The sequence below is a fragment of the Agelaius phoeniceus genome, chromosome 8 (genome assembly GCF_051311805.1).
Source record: "Agelaius phoeniceus isolate bAgePho1 chromosome 8, bAgePho1.hap1, whole genome shotgun sequence".
Lineage (NCBI taxonomy): Eukaryota > Metazoa > Chordata > Aves > Passeriformes > Icteridae > Agelaius > Agelaius phoeniceus.
In genome coordinates, this window is record NC_135272.1 from 16,858,212 (window position 1) to 16,881,710 (window position 23,499).

Here is a 23,499-nt window from a genome sequence, read left to right on the forward strand (position 1 = left end):
GGTTATATGATTATGCCACAGTGCAAAAATTACTGAGCAAAATATTCTCATTGTGTTGTTAAGCTAATGGTCATATTTATGTAAGGAGTCAGTGAGTTTCACTAATAATATCTTGTTGTTTTATATAATTGGACATTCTGTGTTTGTTTTGGAAGCTGGCAGTTTAGATTGAAAGACTGATAATTTTATTTACAGAGTAGTGTCCATGTATGCTCCATGCAGTCAGACAACCCTTTTCTGCTATTTGATTTATGGTAACATAGGCAGATACTGCCCAAAGACAGTAATAGTCAGTCCGTCCCTAAAGACCTTATACTCTAAAAGAAACAGACCCTCAGGCAGATTAGCCAAATACAGAATTCAGTCCACTACCTGTCAGTGACACAATGCTGAATATTTGTATAATCTTGCATTCATTTATACTTTTAAATCATTCAAGCTATTCTATGTACCAGGAAAATTGCCCTGATATAGGTTTAAGTAGACATATTTTAAAAAGTTCTAATACAGCTCAGAAAAACTTATTAGAGGCAGAGTCATCATGCACTCTACTTTGGTAAAATTGGGCTAAACCTGGGAATAAACAACAAAACTTCTTACATTTGGGTGTTATGGTAATCTTTTAGTCATGTCAAACTTTCAATAATAAAATTCATAATAAACCTAATTACAAACCAAAGTAATTGATTAATAGCAGATTGCCAGATACTTGCACATAAGCAATGCAAAAAAAGATTTTTTGAAGAAAATGCTTCCATTTTATCAGAAGCTGTAGCCCATTGGCCAAGCCTCTCCCAGTCTGAAACTTAGTTCCTGCAGTAGAGGTGTGTGGTGCACTCATGGGTGAACAGGAAGTAATTAGAGCAGCCTGATTTTGTTGTTCATCATCCCTGCTGTCATTCAGAAACAAGCTAAGGAAAACCCAATAAGTTAGATGTACATACTCTCTCAATTTTTCCAAACACACTAATCAGCTAATCTTCTATTGCATGCAGACATGTAGGAACCCAATTTAGAGACTGACAGTTTGTATACCTGTGCCTGGCTGTGACAGCAGAGAAAGTCAGGCTGACTGATTTGTGTCACAGTCTACTGTCATTTTTGCTTATAATGTTCCTACTCATTCTGTGCTCTGCACTGCAAAAGTTCCTCTCATCAACATACCAAACAACCCAAGTAAAACCAGTATCTTCAAAGATATTTTAAAAAATTAATATTAATCCTAATTGCAGAGCTAATGACAATATGGGCAGAGCTGTGACAATTGTATTTTAATGATACTTCAGAGATTTCCAAATTAGACTACAGGAAACAGGAAGTAGGAATAAATGAAACAAAGCCAAATGAAAGGATGAATGGAAAAAAAAAAAAAGATTTTAATACACACTTGCCTGTTCCTTAAACATTCATTCAATCAGGACTTCCTGTGATTTTTAATAACATGGCTCTGTCTGCTCTTTCACACTTGGCTCTATTGGGAAAGGAGGCAATATTTTGAAGGCAGTGTTCCTAGTTGAAAGGATTTAGCTAGATGGTAGTAGCTGCGTGCTGAGAGCCTCCTGCAATGCTTCTAAGATAAAAAGAGAAGTAGAAAGTGTTTCAGATCATTCCTGTGTACCTTGTTGGATCATGCATCACTACACCTCCACAACCTTCTTGTATGACTTCAGCTTCCTTTGGTGGTGTTTTTAAGCAATTTTTTCTATCAAGTCAGATGGATACTGGTTTAATACATGACAACACCCATTCATAAGGCTGATTTTTCTTTCATTTTCTCCGTTAGCATTGGGTCTTCTTTCTCATTTAATCTCTGCCCCAGTGACTTACTGTTACTGCTGCAGCCCTCAGGATATAAGACAACATTTCTGTATTTTTTCTTCATCAGTATACCATCTCCTTTCACATCTTGACTGAAGATACCGTTTCTCATGATTTCTTACTGCTTTTGCTGTGGCTTTTTCTGGCTGTTCTACTACAAATCAGAGGAAAACACAGTGGAATACATTTGTATGGCAAGTGCAGTGTTCCACAGTAACACCAGCCTCTACTGCCAAAGTGTATTACAGGTGACTCTGTGTCCAGCCCTCAGTCTGGAGACTCTACATCCTTATTTTTCCCTGATTCAAGTATGGGCAGAAGGAAAGACTTGCCTTTCCATAGCTGGATGTCAGTCAAAAGTTTTAAGAGGACCATGAAACGTAAAATATAAACCAACAAATTTTAATTCCTGAAAAATATCACAGTGCTATTCAATCAAAAGATAAGAACATTTAAATAAAAAACTACTGATTTACTGATAACTACAAATGGTGTGAAACACTAAATGTACTGGATTCTTTGTGTGGTTTGTCAGTGTCCAACCCTGGCTGTCACTAATACTCACCTCGCAAATTGTTCTTCTCTTACTTATGGTGCTCTAACATTAAAGCAACTTCTTTTTAGTCATGACTTCAGAAGATTATTTGCATATTCCCATTGGTGTAATCGTGAATACAGTCCCACACTGTGTACACAAACCAACATTTGTAGGTGTCACCTGTTAAAAGGGAGTAAGATTACTCTTCAGTTATGACTTGCCTTTTTCCCATACTCCACACCCACTTAACAGTTGTACTGGAAAAAAACACTAACCCTGTTAAACAGAAGAGTAACCACACAGTGTAATTTAAATGAGAGCTGATTTAAGTAACTATTGTTAAAAACTCATGCAAAAAACAGTGTTCTGAGGCATGCAACACTTGAAAGGATGGGACCCTAAGTGTGTTGGGAAATTACTCTGGTTGCCTGTTATCATATTAAAGATTGCTTTCTGAAATTAGCATGAGTCTTTTGTCACAAGTTAAAAATATTTTCTATACAATGCCTATTTGATTGAGTTTTGATAGAGTATTTATTTTGTCAAAAAAAATGTTAGTTCTTACTAGAACTTTGTCTTTTAACATTAATAATGTACCCCATATATTGTATTGATCTCTGTTGAGATTTGATGTTGCTGATATCTAAAAAATATTTTAAAATGAGAGCTAATATTGGAGTTTACCTGTAGACTCTTAGAATAAGTTTCAGCTGGAGCAATACACTAATTGTAATAAAAATGAAAACATAATTTAACCAATTAATCACCAAACAGGAAAGGAACATTATATAGAAATTAGACATGGAACATTATACAGACATTAGAAATCCTCTGAGGTAATGCTAAAATACATGTGGCTTGGAGAAGACCACAGAGACTTTAATCACAGGCTGCTCTACAACAGAGTGAAATTGCTGATTGAATATATTAAGAATACATTCACCAGCAGTACCATAAACTTTACTAGACTCAGTTTTGTCTTCTGATTCCCCAAGAGACATCACTGTGCAGCCTAAAAAGCAGATCAGACCCACAAGACTAACAATTCATCAGGTGGGCCTAATTCAGATTTTATTGCAAGTCAATGAACTGATATCCACGCCAGTTAAGAGTTAAGAATATGGTTCAACACAATTTTGTAGTTAGTTTGTTGATATCAGGAAAAAACAGGTGTATTTCCAGAGAAATTCAAGTGATCAACACAGGTCTAGTACCAAAATTGCTACATAAACTACATAGCTTTATCTAATTCTTTTAAAATTCTAGTCCAAACTATGCATTAGCTTAGGCTGTACTAACATCTGCAGAAATACCCACAGGAGTAGGATTTTGAAGGTAAATTCTATCAGTCCAGTGCTAAAGAAGGTACCTCTATTCTGTGAAACAGATGGCAAAAACAATTAATTTTCCCTTTTCCTTATCTTTCTATTCATTTTGAGAGGCAAGAAACCCTGCATTGTAAGCAAAAATTTCAGTTGGGACTAAAAAGAAATACTTCACTTATTTTCAGTTAAATAAAATAAAAAACACAAACCCACAACCACCCAAAAAAGAACCTAAGAAAAACACATTCATAATTCATCACAAATAATGCTGACTGTGAAATAACAAGTCATTTTCATGCAGTTTGCACTGAGATAAATGTGAGGAAAAGGAGAAGAAATAGGAGTGCTATGTGTCACATTTGATGCCCTATATAATAGATTTATATACACAGAAAACTTATTGTAACAGCCCTTTCACCTGATGCTTGTAGAAGTGAGATTGGTCATTTACCTTCTCCTTAATAGATGGGAATAGTTTCTAAATGGAGTGCAGAGATCCATAAGAGAGATCTTATTCTTTAGTAGGATAACCATCTGCTGCCCTCCCCTACTCCTTCAGCAATCTGAGGCCCCCAGACTCAGGCACCTTGTGTTCTACTCCTGCAAGAAAACAGGATGAGTGTGAGCTGATGCTCAAGGTTGCTCTGTTAAAGAATTTTGACTCTCTGGAGGATCAGCAATGAAACTGGGAAATGTCTGGGCAGCGCTGCTTTGGTCCCCTCTGTCCCAGTGATCTCACAGGGAGCTGTCCAGGGCCATGTGAGTGGAGAAGCTGTGGCAAAGCCATTGCTCTCCCTGCCCACATTTCCTAAGCAGGAAACACTGCACACCTTTCAGAGCATGGGCACCACTCATGCACCCCTCCACAGCTTGGAAGGGTAAAACAGTGTGGGACTTTTCAAATGTTGCTTTGTGCTATAAATTCTTTGTCTATGTCCTGTAAAAAATTCCAAAGTAATTTGATATTCCAAATAATAATGATTCCATAAGCAAGGAGCTAATGAAACATTTTAGTCCTTTTCTCTTCCTCTTTCTTACTTCCCTGCTGTTGAATAAAGGATGAGTACATTAACCTTTCTTTCAGCGTGGTATTCAGCAGTTACTTTCCTCTGTTTCAACACTGATTCAAACAAAGCATATAGAAACTTAGTATCTTGGATAGAAAAACTTCCTGTGGAAATATTCTGGCTCTGACTGGTGGATTCAGGAGTTACTAGAGAAAGAGTTACACACAGAGGCACATTCCAAGTACAACTGCACTTGTGTAACAGACTCTGTACAGGCTGCAAAGGAGCTGGAAAAGGCACACACTGAAGTATTTCTCTATTTCTTTTCATTTTCAAATCAAGCAAATGTAAAGCATTACCAAACTTGAATAGATTTATGCTCCCTTCATGCTAGAGCTAGATGGAAACAGGACAGTCATTTAACCAAACACAGACTTGTAAAGATCACTCCCTGCTTTCACCTAGAAATTTTTATAACCCACAGGTTTCTAGTAAAGAGCTGGAACAATTATAGTTAATATTAAATCATTTCTTCTTGAACTTTGTAGCATTTTATTACTGAGATTATAGGTAGTAATCATATTTTATTAGGGCATTCACTGATTCTGAAAGTTATGTGCATTCACTTCTAAAATCACATTGGCTGTTACGTGCTGCTTTCTGACAGCAACCTTGCACAGGAGGTTTCCCACTGTTAGCAGCAAGCCATCTGGAGAGTCCAAATCCTTCCCTACCTATATAATGATTTGGAAACCATGCATGCATTCAGGAGTAAAAAATAGTCTCTGGAGTGCACTTGTCTTATAAAACTTTGATTTGGGGTGATTTGCACCACTATAGCATAAGAAAATGGAGTAACAACTCAAATTATATGTCTGCAATGGCTTGTGAGTGATCTCCTAACTGCATTTGAAAGAAAGTTCAACCATTCCTTGAACCGATGTGCTTCAGGCTGAGCAGTTCAGACAGATGTTTAATCACTTCATATTCACTAGGAAATGGCTATTCAATGGCCATAGAATTTAAAAGTGGCACTATGAGATGAATGCTTCATGTTATTCCATATTTGCATTCCCTATTAGAATCATAAGTAAAAATAATTCAGCTGAATCCAGCACACTCTTATCACATAAATTTCAATTATTGTCTTTTTTTAAAATTATTAGATACCCTTTTAAATTTTTAGTAGCAGAAAAGCCCAAAGCTACTGTGGCAAGTTGATGTAAATGAACAGAGATGAAAAAGGATTCTCCAGCTTCTGAGAAAAGTAGGTGTAAACTGGGTAAAAGGTGAACACATTGTTTAACTGAATCTGCTGCAATAATTATAAGGAAAATATTTAACTTAGAACAACACAAAAAAACCCATGACCCTGAAATTTTTAACAGGTAATTCATCAAGTTTCAGGCTGAAAATACCTCTTCAGAAGAAAAATTGCAATAAATCTGCAGTTGTTGGTTACAGCACGAAATATTGTGAAATACTTTCCTAAAAGAAAGACACAGTGTGGTTTTGATAAGATTAAGGTGAATTTCAGCAAAGCATACACATTATTCTTCATTTTACTGTTTGGCAATTTCAGTGTTGTTCTTCAGAAAAAACAAAAGTTTATAATGATTAACGTTCTGTGCTGTGGGAAGCATACACTCTACAACAATACTACTCTTGTGTCACACTAGCCTTCCTCATCTATAACATCAGCACAAATAGTTTTTCAGATGAGTAACCAGCATTTCTGAGATAAGTCCTCCCTTTAACTATAATTGATAAGGGGTGATTGTGTATTTCAGTGTCAATAGAGGCCTCAGTGAGACTTACAAACTTCTACTGAATTCCATATCAAAAGCTCAGGGCCCAGCTGAGGGGAGGCCAGGGTTTAGCAGGCAGATGTGACACTCCCATTCCTATCTTCTTCTCCTGCCAAGAGACAGTGTTGTCACCACAGTGCTCAGGGTTAAACCTTTCCTCTTCAAACTGAGAATCCATTTCCTCCACTCCTGGAAATACTCAATGTGGCTGTCTTGGAGACAGAATCTTACCTCTTCTCCTGCTTACACTGCTAATGGCAGAGCAGCCTTCTCCGGCTTTGGAGTCAGAAGACTGAAGTCCACAAGAGGATTTTCCTGCAGAGGACCTTCCTCTTCAGAAGCAAACTTGAGTCTCTTTGCCTTCAGGATCAGTTTCAGGCACATTCAGTTTAAGGCACATAATTGTTTTGGTCAAAGGCTGATTTTCTCATTTTGACAGATAACATGCTTCTGCAACACATTTATCGACATGCCACAGAAACACAATGGTGTTTATGTTCTGCAGCACTTACACACTTCATAAACTTTACCAGCTTGTTCTAACATAAGAAGTGGTGCATTACTGGTTTTGCTCAATGTGATCTAAATGCTTTTCCTCATCTACATGACTTTCAGAAGTAGGCTGGAACTGGTCATTTGTGCCACCTTTTAGTAATACACAATCCTCATTAAAGTCATGTTTCTTTCTTCCTTCCTAGGGCAAACTGGAGGCATCTGCTGCCCCACCATCTTTCTTAAAATGGCAAAAGCAGCTGGATCTAATAATCTTCTGCAGGCAACACTATTTGGGATGTGATAGAGCTGGTTATGCTATCCATTTTATGGGCTTTCACTAGTTAAATTAGAGTGAACACAGAGGAGTAGATTTTGTGAACCACTAGCAGATGTTCACTGTGCTACTTTTGTCAGGCTTGTAAAACAGCAGGAACAGACTATGTGCAGAACAATTTTTTGTGATTTTGCCATCTCGCACTGTTCTCACAGCACTGGCTCAGTAATGACAGGATAGAGCTTGGGAGGTAAGCTTTGATTGTGGAGTAACTGCTGTTGGGATCTTCAGAAAGCCAGACCTCTAAAGTGTGGGTTGTTTTCAAAAGCCTGTGGCTGAGACAGCTGGCTTACACTGGAAATATATAGTCATTTATAGTCCAGTCAAGTGCTTGACATCTTATTCAGGTAACAGGTGTTATGACATGGATGCTGAATGTTTAAATTCTCTCAAAATTTGTTTTCTTTGGATGTAAGCTGTGATAGCTTTGTGTGAAATTCGAGTCACATTATCCTGTTAACATGATGTCTCTGATTTTGTGATTTTTTCAAGAGGAGAAATTTATCAAAGAATAGTTTCATGTAAAAAACAAGAGTAACAGAATCTGTATATTTCAAATATCTTTTTCAAAGAATTAATTAAACCTGGCTCAAGTGTATCAATGTGGTGATTTCCTGTCCTCTCTTGAGCCAACAAATCAATTGGTTGAAACAGTTTTGTAGTCAAATACATGTTGTGGGCAGAGCAAGAGATTTTTAATACCAAATCAGCCTTGTTCTGTACCTGTGTGGGAAAACATGAACAGTAGCACACAGCCTCTTGTGCCTTTGAAGGGAAGTTAAGACAAATGGAAGAAGCAAAGATTTCACTGTTTCAGATGTTGAAGTCTGAGCCATGTGGCAAATAACTGGAAAGAGAGAGACAATAGTAGGTAACTTTCACAGGTGACATTACGAAAATCTATTCATAAGAAATGTTACTTCCTTCTCTACTATACAACTGGAAGGCAAGCCTGAAAGAAAAAAATTCTAAATTTCATTAGGTCATATTTGATAAAACTTGAAAACACCTACTGCATTATCTAATTCAGCTCATGCAGGATTACTCTCTGTAGTGTGGTTTCCTGTGTATGACAAAATCTAGTTCTAAAGCAATTGAAACTAGATTTATAGCATTCATAGCATTTTTAATTTGTTCAGCAATTGCTGTCTATTCAGGTTCTTAGAGTCCTTTCAATTACATAGGTGCTATTACCGCCCTGAATTTTAGCAAGACGAATTTATGCACCTCTCAATTCTTTCAGGGCACCCATTTAAAGTCAAAGACTTTGATTTTAAAAAGGAATCAGGAAGCTCAGTAAAAATAGGTTCAGAGGATATTGATGCTTACCATGACTTAATTTCATAGTCTACCTTCCACTAATTTGTGATAATTTTTTCTCCCATTTCCATGGAAATCCTAATTTTTTTTTCAGTCTTTAAGTGAAGAAGACTGAATACAATCTAGTTGCATTTACAGTCACTTTATGGATACATTTCTTTGTCCTCTAAGACATAGATCCCAAATAACTTCAGAAAATCTTAAAGTAGGTTCCTTGTTCTGGGTGCCCAGTATGTTCCTTCTGTTCCCAAATCCACTCATGGATGTGTCTCACTGCTCACCACTGACTTGTGCATTGCCCTTTCTTGCCCTACCAGTGACACCCAAAGCTGCTCAGCTTCTGCTTATTAAGAAGTGTTCTCTTTTCATAGCACCACACCCATTTTTAGAGAGTTTTTTAACCTCTCTTCACTTTTTAATGTGCAAGGGACCTGTCTCTGACTTGGACCTGTTGAAGCAATAACACTTGTAGAATCTGCAGAATCCTTCTTATTTCCAGAAGCTAAGGTTTAAGATGGGGAATAGGAGAAAGTTCACATCAGCATTATTTCCTGCTCTTCTTGTTTTGGGTAAAAATAAAATCCCATTGCCATAAATATACAATTATTACTACTGAGCATAATAGTGCAAAGATCTCCTTCCTAGAATCTAATTCCTAGTTCTGCTTTCCTAGAATCCAATCAGAAGTAAATATTGAGTACATTTTACAGATAAAGGCTACAGCAGTGTTCTGTTTATTCAACTGCAAACAGCAATTTTGGGCATGAATATGTCTAGACAGCATCTCTGTTCTCCTGTCAGCCAGCTGTGTGAAGGAGGGCTGCCTCCCTAGCGTGATGTCAGACTTACTCCTAGAGTGATGTCACCAATGTTTGTGTTTCCTTTACAGGTTGATGACCAAATGAAGTTGCTTCAGAACTGCTGGAGTGAACTCTTAATCCTAGATCACATTTACCGGCAAGTGGTACATGGGAAAGAAGGCTCCATCCTTCTGGTTACTGGGCAACAAGTGAGTATGTGGTCTGAGAGAAATAGTCATCTCTTGTTTTTGTAATAATTTTCAAAATACCAGGAGTTTAACTAGATCAGAAGCACTACTGAGTTCTCAGAGATCCTTCATAAGTAGTGTAGGTAAAATCACTGGTGCATTCTGTTTCTAGTCTGCTGATTACAGATAAACCTAAAAAAGCAGATATAATCATAAGCACTTAGATTTTCAAATACTTCAGTAATTGAAAAGCAGCAGATGAGAACTGTTTCTCAAGAAGTAGTATTTCCTTGGGGCTAAATGGTTTCTAACAACAACACTCCCAAACCTAAATGCTTTAGGTTTAAGCATGTATAGTTTTCTTCCTTTCAGAATTGTGATTTACTGAAAAGAAGCAGTGGCTGGGTCAGAAATCTAGAGAACCTGCTGCTTATTACCTCAGAAATACCTTGTTTTTAGAGACATATGCACATGTGTGAGAAACTGGGCAGCTGAGACATCTAATCACAGGAAAATTATTCTGTCCATAGGCTATAAAAGCAGATTGTCTCAGGGTATGCACCCGGCATTTCCTGCATGGCTATCCAGGGATTATTTTCTTCACGTGTCAGATACAAGGATCTCCCAAAATGCAAGAGCTATAATGGAGTAAAGATAAGAAAACTGTGAGAAAACACAGTGAGAACTTGTGTGTTCTCAGGTGGCACTGAGAACACAAAAGAAATAGAAAGTTTTGTCTCCACTATGCTTTCCAGAGCATAATGATCTTGACAGTAAAACAAGAATCTTATTTCTAAGATTGTTATTCTGCTTTTAACAGAATAAAAAAAAAAAAAAAGAGAGAGAGAGTATCAAAGAAAAGCAAAGTGTGCCTGTACATTATGCCTCTGTCTTGAAGTGAAAACAAATGAAGGTTCTTTGTTATTTAAGTAGCTGCAAACTGAACTGAACTGCCTCAATTTGGACACACATGGGAAAGAGCTCCTTTTCCTGTGCTACATCATTTGTGTCTGCAAGTTGTGGAATCTGCTTACAGCTTTAGCTATAATTTTAAAGATGCAGCCATTTCTTAACACTTAGAATAAATGTTTGTAAGAATCAGAAGGATTCTGATTCTCCTGTTTGCATTTATGATTAAGAGGTCTACAGTAGAAAGGAGAAATTATTGACTTGTTCAAGAAAGGAATTGGGAAAACTCAAATTCTACCTACGGAACAGAGTCCTGCACTTTATGGAACGTCATTAACCTATATGATTGTACTCCCTAATTGCATTACCAAAAGTTAGTTCAGTTGCATTACTCTTATTTATATTGGTGCAATTGAGAAAATGACTGATTCCCTTTCCATTTCATGCTCTGCAAGATAGACAATTTTACTGGAAATTATTTCATTTACCACACAGGATGCTTGTTTATCAACCTGTAAGTACATTGACAGGTTTTTGTTCCTGAGAGAACTGCTAATTTAGTGTCTCCTTTGTTATGTGATTAGCACTATTTTAAAGTTACTGAGTGCCTAAGTCCCACTGAAATCATTAGAGGTATCTAAATACCCTTAAATTCGAACCATTGTCCCCATTTTCCCACAGTAGTAATTTTTACCTCATTAGCCACTTTTATCTTTTCTTGAAAATAAAAACCCCAGCTGTACAGGATCTCGAGGCAAAGCAGAGCATTTCTTCACTGCTGGACAACAGGTAGCAGGATGCTTATTAAATGTACTGCTTGCAAATCAGCAGCTGGACTGGGAAGCTGTGCATTTGCAGGCAGTCTCCAACTAAGTTAAAACCTGGCTATGTTGGAATGACTGCATTCATTTTTGCCCATGTTTGTAAACTAGTTTTAATACATCCTTCTTTAAATCCAATTTCCCTTTCCTATGTCAAAATTAGTCATTTTGAAGTTGGTGCAAGCACCCCCAGAGTCTCCCATCACCTTCTTTACTTTCCTCTTTGCACTTAGGCTAAGAGCAGAAGAGGTATCACTACAGCAACAAGAACCCTACAGCCAGTCCTTTTTCCCATTTCACAATTCCTAACAGCTGCAAAACATACTGCCATGGATGTATTAGAGATTCTCTTTGAGAAACAGGGAGACACTGGACCTGAACGACAGAGTCTCTGGCTGCTGTTTCTGAAATCTCCCCTAATGGCCCTGCTTTGTCCCAGTTTCACTCAGCTCTGGCCCCACTGGCTCCTCAGTGAAAAGCCAGATTGCTTCCAGGAGCAGGCGCCTGCCCCACCGGGCAGTGCACAGCACATGTTTCACACAAAGGCTGCTGCTGGTCGAGGTGCTGCAGCAGTGCCAGAGCTGTGCCACTACATGGCTTGTAGGCAATTTCTGCATCAAAAGCATTTCCTTTAAACCAGCATCATCTTTTCAAATTATTTTCATGGGTAAAAATAATTCTTGGAAGAAGCTCTTATTTAGATGGACAAGGCTGGGCGAGCTAAGCAGAAGTTTTAAAATATCTAGAATTGCCAGAGCTACAAATCTTAAAATCACAGGACAATTCAGACTGGAAGGAATTTTAAGGACCAGTCCAAACCCCTGCTCAAACCAGATTTCTCAGGGCTTTGTCCAGTTGGGCTTTGAATACATCCAAGAATGGAAACTGCAAAACTTCGTGTGCAGCCAGTACCACTGCCTGACAATCTCCATGGGAAGAAAGTTCTTCCTTGGTTCTCCTATGAAGTCGTTTTTTCTTTCTTTTCAACTTACACCCAGTGCTCATAACTCCTCCTCCTTGAGCCCTGATGCAATGCACAAAGCCCAGGAGATCCTGTAAGGACAGACTGAGGCACAGGTGGCACTGAGAACCTCAGCCTGGTCTGTGCTTGCTGCCACAAAATCACCATCTGAATCCAGCTGCAGTCCCACATTTTCCTGGTTTTCATTATCCCAGACTAGCAATTCAACATCCCTTGAAAGTTTCAGCTACAGCTGAACCCTTTTTAACATTATCACTCCATGGCAGTGGACATGGATGGTGTTTCTGCATCACCCATCCTGAGCCACTCCTGGCTTCAACTGCTGTGCACTGCTTTGGCACATCCCTGTTCAGTAGTGAATTACTTTTTCAGACAAGTTGATCCAATACAAAGGTGTCTTTTCCTACCTGTCAAGGTAAACCATCTGGGAAGCATGGACTCAGACTCTTGCACTCTTAGACACAACAGTTGTTCAAATGTATTTATGAAAGGACAATTAAACTGTGTCTTGTATCCTCTGTAAAAACTGTAAAATAATTCTGGGAAGCCACACTTCTAGACCTGGGCGTTATGAGTCTTTGCTAGTGCACATGCTATTCCTGCATGCTTTCTGATTACTGTCCTGATCCTTTCAGTTCCCACAGAAGAGACAGGGAAAAACCATGCCACCATTTCATAAAAATTAGTTGATTAAGGTGTGGAAAGCACTCTGACACTTCTGATGAAAAGTGCTCTAGATGTTTTTATTTCTGCTACCAACAAAGCACTATGAGCAAAATTACAGTCAATCACCTGGCTTTCAAAGATAATAACTTTAAACTGAGGACCTGAGCTAGATTGCCAACTTTATTACCTGAGAGATCAAGCTTATTGTCACAAGTTAGCAAATTTAAGACCTGAGAAGCCTCACTCCTCGCTTTTCTTAATATATCCCTCCATAAAAGCTACTCATAAATACTGTCCTTTTTACAAATCGCCATCAAGGTGGAAGCTCTAAGGGGGGAATTTACCATCCCTTAATTAGAACATATCTGCTCTCTCTACTTAGACTGCACAGTCTCTGTTCCTCAGACACAAAAGCCAAACTTTATCCAGGTCCCCAGGGTGGTACCACTCTCAGTGCTGCACTAGGTATCTAAAAGGGGATAGTAGTTAGAAGAACACTTGATAATTTTCAAACACACTGGCTCAAAACCCATTACTTTAGGGCACTCCTATCACATTTCCATATATCTGCATTTCCCTCAAGCCACCGACTTATGGGTTTTACTCAGTGTCAATCCACTGTTCCCACTTTGATAGGGAAAAAGTGCAGTCAGCAACAAACTAGTAAGCTCTGGACTTGTATAAAAAGAGACTGTGTTTTATTTTATTTTGTTATTTATTTGGGGTTTCATAAATGAAGCTCTTTTGTGTGTATGTGTTTCAAGAAAGCACTTTTTTCAGATCATTACAATTCCTCAGCAGTTCCTCAGAAACAAGTTCCTCCCTGTGCTGCACACTTCATTTTCTGCACTAAGTACTGCCCCTCAGCAGTAGCAATTACCATTTCAAAAGGAAATAAAGTAGCACAAATGCATTTTACAACTCTCAAAATTTCATAATAGAAAACAGCTAAGGAGTGATTTGCAATGTGGTGGTTAATTGTAAATCATTGCCAATATGCTCTCCACATGCTGAGTTTTGTAGGCTTGCCATGTGCCATGTAATTTTAACACACCATTTCTAATTATAGAATTTTAATTCCTCCAACTTCAGCACTTCCCTCTTGTATCTTCTACAAGAGCAATACACTGCCAGCTTCCAAGACCCAGCACACATAAGGTAGATGCTAAAGCTCTGCACAGAATATTGTTACTTGTGCATTTTCCTGCAACAGTCAATGCCCAACATGTGAATTGTAGCCTCATCTGCTCCTTTTGTTCATACCTGCACTCTACTGCCAAATATTCCCTCTGCTGAGCTTGGCCAAAGCCTTTCCAATTAAAAAGGCCATTTAAAAATGAGTCTAAATCTCAGATCTTTATGAGATTGTTGAAACTACTGATTTAGTTGAAGTCACCCCACAAATGCATCTTTACACCTGGATTTCTATTCTAAAGCATAGCACCAGAGAAAGAGCATGAAATCTTGATGGTGTTGTCAAGAAAGACCACCCTTGCAGAAGTATCACTAAAGTACAAAAACACAAGTGTTAGAGGAGTGGCTGCAAAGGACATCCACAAGTCATAGGTATAGAAAGCTCATGGATATCTAGTGGAAACCTATTACTTATGTTTTTGGAAACTAGTAATTATCTTTCTCCCATTCAATTTGTGTTATAGTCAGTGAGGCTTCATAGTTGTGGTGGGCACAAAAGAGGTATTGGCATTTGAGGGCCAAATCTCTAAATCCTTACATTGGCAAATAAACACAGGATTTGATTCAAGGAGGATACAAATGAGGTCAAGCAATCATTATGTCACTATTCAGTATAGCATTAGCTTTTTTGCACAGTTTCTTATTCTAGTGGTTACTGCCTAAAGGAAAGTAAGGTTGTGGTAGTTGTTAAAAGGGCCTTATGAAGATATGAAGATTTTATGCTGCCTGCTCCTTGGGGATGAACTAGATGTGCTCAGTTAAACTGGGTAAAACACATAAAAATTCAGTTATAACCATGAAGTGCCCTGAATTCAGGTTTTTCCAAATATTTGTTACATATTTTGAGCCTTTCATTTAGCTATGGACATACCCATGAACAACCTGATCCTAATTCACGTGTGCTTTGCTGGGTTGCCATAAAACCATCATAGCACTATATTTTTAAGTCTAAAATCCCTGTACCAGTAAAGGTTCATGGAGAGAGCACCTGACATGAATCCTTGAACACCAGAACTTTCATTTTCCACATGCTGACTCTGTTGTCTTCATGGGAAATACATTTCTTTTGTATTTCATACAAATGGCTCCTATGTGTAAGAAAGAAAACAAAAGTTATTTGCCTGGAGTCTGGCAGTATTTCTCCAAGCCTGTTAGTCCTCCAAACCAGTCCCATGCTAGTGAACTAATCTGTCAACCCAAACTCAGGAAAAATCCCTTAGCTGATTTAAGCTTGCCCAGCAGAAAAAACAAAGTTGTTCAGAAACTCAGTTTGAAGAAAGCACCACACGAGTCTGTCCCAACTGCCTGCTGGAGTAGTGATAGTGATGGGATCCAAGGTGAGTACAGCCAGTCTTACTACACATTGTGGGAAAGGATTTAAAACAGTAGAGCAGAAATTTGGGTAAAATAAAGAGGGTCTCTTAAGCAGGAGTGAACTTACATGGTTCGAAGCTCCTGAAGAAGCAGTTTGAGTTAACACAGCCTTGTGAGATGTTACCCAGATATCTGCTTTACTGAATATCAAACACAGCAGTGATTTTGTATAATCTCATCTCAATATTACAAAAACAACAAAAGTACATTATAGCACTTCATAAAGAAATGGATTCTATTGTACTCTGCAGTACTTTGGAGTGTTACTATTTGCATATTATAGTTAATTATCAAGCACTATATCATCCTAGGGGAAAGGGCCACTGGCAACTTAATTCATTATCTTCTATTATTGTGTCTCACATTAAAATGACAAGCATCTTATGCTGCATAAGTCAACAAAATTTTAATTAATATATCCAAACCTGATTACCAGCAGATACAAGCATATCTGTGGGTTTTTTCCATTCTGAAACCTCCTCAATTTTTGTATGTAGGTGCCTCTTCAAAGTGTTTTCCATGTTTATTTGCTTAGAAATGTAACAGAAGCACTGTTTTTAATTAAAGAATTATATTAAAATTAGTCTAATAACCACTGCAGTTTCCAGTGAAACCTGTATCTCAGGAAACAGTGAAAGGTTGCAATAGTAAATGAGCTTGTTTGCCATGTACTGGATGCATGCTTCTGAGATGAGACTCATCCACTGAGCATCCCCTCGAGCAGGGTCAGGGCTCAGAGACCCAGGGCAGGTCAGTGAGGACCAGCCAGGCTCTCAGTGCTGTTTGAAGCCAAGGAGGGGGTGCTGGGGAGCAGCACCTCAGTAGCCAGAGGTGCTGGCCAGGGTAGCACCTATAGAGCAGGAGGAGCAGGATGCTCCCTTTGCTGCACCTGGGCACCCACTGCCTCTGCCTTCAGACCCCAAGCTCATAGGAGTCTAATTTACTAAATCCAATATGAACCCAATCTTTTATTAACTTGGACTGCCTTAGTCTGCTAGATTATAATGAACAGAGCTACAGCAAGGGCTTCATTCCTTACTTCTGCAATTCCTGTCTGGCTGGAAGGAATGGCATTCAGGGACAGTCAGCACCTGGCAACACCATCAACAAGTAAAATCACTCTAATCATATTCTGGAGACAATTTCAAGCTTGCTGAAGCATTGAAAGGGATGGTGCAGTTCGACACAATATTTACCCATGACACCACAGTCATACTCTAGAATAATCAAACACTCTTTAATTTTAGAGGAAAAAAGGAACTTAATTCCACCATTAAGTGTTAGACTGTTTTGTGAGCATAGAGAAGAGGTGATACCAGAAGCCACCTGATTCCACCAGAAAAATTACTATCTAAGCCCAGTAATTTGTCTTCAAAAATCTTTAATTACCATGAAACATCATTTGCAAAACAAAAAAAACCCCAGGTGCTCCCTTTATTTTTGGCCTTCAGCCACAGCATTTTTTTACCCCAGGGTACAGGAGGAATTCACACTTCTGTTTGTGCAGCCATAACTTCAGCTCATTGTTGTACTTCCAAATTAGGCTATGTGGACGCTCTGACAAAGCTGCTGTTTTCAAAAATGCCAAATAACATCCTCAACATCAAAATCAATGTGAAAAGTAGTAGTATTAATTGGGATGCAAGAATATTTTAGTCATGGATTTGATTTTACTAAATGAAATCAATACACAATATGAAGTAAAATGTACAATATAAAATAAATGCTCTGACTTCATTATGCAATTAAGCATTTTGCACAAAATCCAAGTTGGTTAAATCTTTGTCTTTTAAAAGTGCTTTTAATCATGTTGGAAGGTAAAAGAATTTATACACATTTCAGTATCAATTTCTGCATAAAGGACCAAGCAAGCAGAACAGTATAGTCTTTAATGTGACCACTTTTTCAGAATAGACATTAACTGAGGCTTTTTCATGCACAGTTGCTTTTGTATAAACTGATTGACACCTTTGGGGGTCGTCTTTCCACTGACTCATAATTTTGCTCACTCTTGAAAAAAGCCTTCTGCACACCTACTATTCTCTAGTTAAAGCTGAAAATTCAACTCATCATATTTACACAATTAAAAAAAAAATCCATTCTGCGTTGTTTTTAATTGCAAATCCTACTCAAGGGACCAATTCTCCTGCTTAGGAGGCAGCCCTGTGCCTTCTACTAGAGAACCAACTGCAGTCAATTATGGTAATGAAATGTCAATAAATATAAAAATTTAATACAGCCTGTTCCTGGTGAGTGGCAGATGAGGACTTGCCTCCCAGACAAATTTGCTGGTGCTGCAAATATTAAATGCACCTGAAAGAGGAGCAGGCTGCCTGAGAGCTCTCCAGTAGAGGGATGCTGGGAGATCCAGGCATCTACTGGGTTTTTCCATTATGGCATAATCGCTGCACTAAGGCCACTGATATTCTTGACATTCAGACATCTTAACTTCTCCTTATGAAGTGAGTAGCATATTTTTCCCACAAACTGGAAGCTCAGTAAGGGATTTGGAGCTTTTCCCCCCCTCTTAACAGTTACAAAAGAGATATTAAGTTATGAAATTTCATATTTATACGTGACCAGTTTCTCAATATGAAGTAGTTAAACCACATCAATGCATTAAACTTATCTTTGAGTAAAAATTATTTGAGGTATGTTACTTTTTCTTATTATTTATATATATACATTTTAAAATATGCATAAATGCATCTATAGAAAGAGTGATAAATAAGAGATAAACTAGCAAGTAGTTTTTGAAAGATGGATAGGCTGGGGTTTCCAAAGATCAGATCATAGTTTTGCCACAGATTTCTTTGGCACTGAGTAAGCAATTTATTGTCACTATTTCAAGTTTCCCCAGGTGTAAAAGAGAGCAATGACCCACCTCACAGGATTCTTCAGCATAATCCATTGATTTAAGTGAAGCATGAACTCAACTCTAGCTGCTCCAACACTGCAAAGTGTTGTTATTCTTAACCTCCATTCAAAAAGTGTAACTTCATTTTCTTGTGCAGTTACCTCCAATCAGTTTATAGGGCACAATAAGAGTACACGTAAATGAAATCTCTTATTAAAAGTCAGTAACTTATTGATTATATTAAGGTCATTACCAGGAAAAGTTAATTTTCATTTCTTTTAGTCATCCATCTTTCCTTGCTGCAATTTTGTCAGGTTAGAAGTATTTCAAGTTTTACTGCTGTTTATACTTGAGCAAAATCAATTTAGTAGTTTTAAAATAAAATAATTTTAAAAAAATCTAAATATTGGAAAACCAAAATTTTGCAGTATTGGTTTGTTTCTTGTGGCACAAGAAATATGGGAAACCTTAGAGATGGGTTGAGAGCACTGATTCCATTAAACAAATGACTGACCCAAAGCAAGCACTTACCATTGTGCTTAGTCATAATTTACAGCCAGACTTCACTTAGATGAAGTATGATTAGCAACTTTCCTATTGTTCTGGAGGCTCCTGCAAAAGAAAGGTGATGGTATTACATTTTGAAAATGTGCCACTGACCCATTTAGGTCTCAGCCAGTTGGCCAGGAGTGGTTCTATGGGGAGCAGCAGCACAGCAGGCCCTGTCCATGGGACAGTGGCACTTGCAGGGGATGTGGAGCACTCTGATGAGAAGTGGGCTGAGCACTGAAGCTGAAGCTGTTGCTCAGGTCACCCCAGTTCTGATCCAGCAGTTACACCCTGCTCCACACCAGCCATTGCCCTGTCCTGGAGCCAGCCCACCCCAGCTCCTCCCTTCACCTTCCCATCACAGCATTCCCACAGGCTGTGCCCTTCCCCACTGGTCACCACCCTGTGACAAAGCAGGCACACCTTCAGAGTGGCAGGGGCTGGGGCAGTCTCTGCATGGAAACATACCCACAATGGGACTGGCATCAGCCAGAACAGTTTCAGCTTGCTGGGCTTGGGGAGGTTGCCCAAGGTTTGAGGATCACCCAAGGATGTGTCAGCAATGGCAGACCTTAAGCATCCTGTGCTTGTGAATTTTCCCTTTTTGAATAAGTGTATTAACTCCAGCTCTCCGTTGGATCTCCGCATACAAGGAAAGCTCCCAGGCAGGCCAGCCTGCCCGAAGACAAGGGACAGCATGCCCAGGGCAGCAGAGGCCAGCACCACTCGTGGCCCCAGCCCAGGGAAGGAGCTCTGTGCACTGTGGTCACTGCTGGGGACAGTGCGAGGGCAGCTGGGCTGTCACACACCTGCCACCCCTCCTTCCCCTGCAGCGCAGCGCTTGCCAGAACGAGCGAGTTCCAGTCAATTCCAACAAATACAGGGATTTTGTGTAGCTGAGGAGAACAGCAACCACCCACACAATACCTCTGTTTCCTGTGGGAATACACCGACATTTCTGGGCCTGAATAGATGTTTCTGGCCAAGTTTGGACACAGGACTGTTTCCCATGAATATCATTGTGTCCCTCGGGAGCAATACAGCCAGGGTAGGCACAAAGCTCACTCCATCAGTTGTTCTCTGCAGGATCATACTATTACAATGAGAACAGGAGACACCAAAGGAACAAAACTGAAATGTGGACAACTACCAGTGTCATAGGCAGCTATTTAAAGCTTCTAAAAAAGCTAATACAGACAAACCAGCACTCACAGTGATGTCACATACCATTAAGATACATGGTTTAATGTTATTTTCAATATAGACCATCAGGTTAAAATTGGTTTATATATAAAATAATCTTGTCTTGGTAACATCATTAAATTAAGAGATGATATTAAGATATCATATATGATATCTATTATATAATAAGATATTATATATGATATCTATTAAGATAGATATGATTTCTATATCCGGAAATATCCTGGTTGCATATTATTGCTTGAAATATCCTAAAGTGTGGGTATGACAAGCAGATAGGAATAAAATTCTCTTTTACAGGTGGATTATTCTGTAATAGCATCCCAAGCTGGAGCCACCCTCAACAATCTTATGAGCCATGCACAAGAACTGGTAGCAAAGCTTCGCTCACTGCAGTTCGACCTACGAGAATTTGTCTGTCTCAAATTCCTGGTGCTGTTTAGTTTAGGTAGGTACACTCTAATCTTCATACTTACTGTTTTTTTCTAAAAAACATTGAAAATATTTTGCTTTTCTTCAATTTTTCATCAAACACATGATTTTGAAATATGTTTAATGAGGTTCACAGTAATCTGAGGATAATTTTTTAATTATCAGCTGCTGGGAAATTATGTATGAGGATTAAAAGCGTGTTTCCATCGAAATTACTCCTAAAACCTATGGAATTTTGTGGAGTATTATAAACATTCTGTATTTTGATAGGTGAATACTGAATTTTCCAGAACAAGGATAAAATTCTATTAGATATCATAGAGAACAGTGGAAAATACAGATTGCCATGTTCTTCTATGCCATTAAATACAGTTATGTATTTTATATTTATGCACATGGAGTGGGAATATGGTTGAAATTTCCCTCTTATTCAAGGATGTCTGCGGTAAGTATAAACAATCTTCTTTGCATATGATGGCTGTCACACTGTAAACCATAAATCAGGAATGTATCTCATAGTTTTTTTAAAGTGAAAGGAACTCCTAAACTGCAAATTAATGATAATAGCTTTAGGAGAGATCTGGCTAGGAAATAACCTTTAAAGGGAAGATTGTTTTGTACTAGTGGAGAAGACAGAATGAGAAAGATACCTATGCAAGACAAATCAGTTAAAACAGTGCCCTCCAATAAATCAGTTGAGAAAAATCACTGGTGCCAAGAATAAAAAAGATCTTAGGGAGATGGATTCCTATTGACTTCATGGGAAGAGATTTTTCTGCCTGTCCTCTGTCTCAGGTTTGCACTTTGTTGTAAACCTGGTCTAAATGAACTTTGCCCAAGTGAGTGGCTTTTTTTCTGGCAGAGAGTTGAAAGGAGAAACTTAAAAACATAAATAAGGTCGGGCCCAGCCATTCCTCCATACCAAAACCTCCAGTTTTACTGAAAAGGTGTTTTTGTCTACAAAGAGAGTAAGTGAGCCAAGGACACAATGAAAGATATCAGCAGTGGTGACATTTAGTAATTCTTTCCTTTCATTTTTAGTTTTTAAAAAATTCCGTAAATTAATCAAATTCTAAAAATAAATTATTGTGAAACAAGTGCAAGTAGACTAAAAGAGACACTTTTGGTCACACTGTAGATCTCAATTACAGTCTTAAATATGTCCCTCTTAGGTGTTACAGAATTTGAACTTGCTTGAGAAAATTTTAGATAACGTTCCCTTTAAATGTAGGGAAGATAAAAGGTCAATCCTTCAGAGGTACAGGGAACAGAACATGCAGAAGAGAGAAAAGATTTTACAAATTATAATGAAATTAGAATGATGCTAACAGGAATGGATCATTCTAAGGTATGTCCATTTTGAATTCTAGGAAGAGATGATGGATTTCCTTGGTAACTATTAACATTTTGTATTCAGGGCTTCATTGCTTGAATATCTTTGATTCAGAGAAGCAAAAGCAAACCATTTGTTGCAGAAATTATGTTTTATGAATTAATCTGATGGATAACAAGAATTCATATTTCCTAATTCCTCATAAGTAGGTTTTTCAGTCATTATACAGTGGCACAAATAAAGCCTGTAGCTTTCTTCTTATAAAATATTTAGAGAATTCATGTCAGTTCAGAAACATTTTAAATTAGCTGAATAAATGAAGTGCATTTGGAAAATGCTCACATTTAGGAGGCTTTTTATTTAATGATTTTCATCAGCGGTTCTGGTACTTTTCACTGATTTAGGAATCATTCTCACACCTCTAGCTCTTCTATTTCTGCCAGGTACTGTGCTCCACTTCTGAAGCACTTGGGCAGGAATAACCTACAAACTTGTACCAAGCCAGGTTAGCCAGTTTTTCTCTCATTTATGCTACTATAAAACAAGCTAATTTTGCTGCTAACAGGAACCTTGTATTCACATCACTTGCCTGTAAAAGTGGTGTAGCTAAGACATGTCTTAGCTACACCTTTGAAATCGATTAGTTCATTATTTAGCATACTGCAAATTCCACTTGCTAATAGTCACAGCTAGACGTTACTCCGCAAAGAGCAAAAGGTAAAGATGTTACCACTTGACCCACAGGACAGAAGCAAACACTTAACTAGAATGATGACAAGACTGAAATGAAAAACACAGATACCTTTTCCAGCTTAGCACTTAAGTTTCTGCCCAAAAGAACAAATGAATCATGAAGCTGAAATTAAAAAGACACCTCACAGCCTAAGAGCAAGTCATGTTTAGAAGACATTGAAGTGTCTAACAATGCTGGTAGGCATTCAGCAGGGCTGTCACAAGTAGCTAAACATCAAATTCTACACAAATAACTGGGAGCAATATTGTACCTAAGTATCTAGTGGATTTAGCACATATCTACATCTCTTAGGCATCTCTACAGAAAACTGGTCCTAATACCAATAATGTATCACTTAATAAAAAAAATATTTCAAAAACCTCAGCTGTTGACAATCTGACCCTGTAATGTTTAATGGAATAAAAAGTGCTTCAAGACATAGCCTTTTTACATTTCTGAGAATGTTCATAGGAGTGTTAACCAAGCCAATGAAACCTCTTACTATTGTTCTTTAGTCTGGTGCTTGATTGAAAAGTAAATGTTAGCTATAAAGCCTCTCAAAGGCTATATGAAGTCAATAATCCACAGAATTAATTTATTGAGAAGTTGTTTGGTTTCTTATGACTGTATAGATATGACACTGCCTTATAAAGCTGTTTGTTATTCATGGCTGTACTGTCCTGTCTGTCTATCCAAAAGCCAGCTATCTCCTTTAGGGCAAAGAATTTGGTTCTGCCTTTTTTCTTAACATTTCAGAAGTAATTATCTTAGCAAACTAACTAAGTAAAGCCATGTTCAAAACCCAAAGTACTT

The 23,499-nt window shown here is 38.2% G+C and overlaps 1 protein-coding gene across 1 annotated transcript in view; it reads left to right on the forward strand.

Annotated features, from left to right (window-relative positions):
- Positions 1–23,499, forward strand: part of NR5A2 (nuclear receptor subfamily 5 group A member 2) — an 83,839-nt gene that overhangs the window by 38,831 nt on the left and 21,509 nt on the right. The window contains exons 6-7 of the mRNA XM_054638499.2: positions 9,535–9,654; positions 20,489–20,636. Of these exons, the coding sequence (XP_054494474.1) occupies positions 9,535–9,654; positions 20,489–20,636 (268 nt within the window). The remainder of the gene's footprint in view (positions 1–9,534; positions 9,655–20,488; positions 20,637–23,499) is intronic.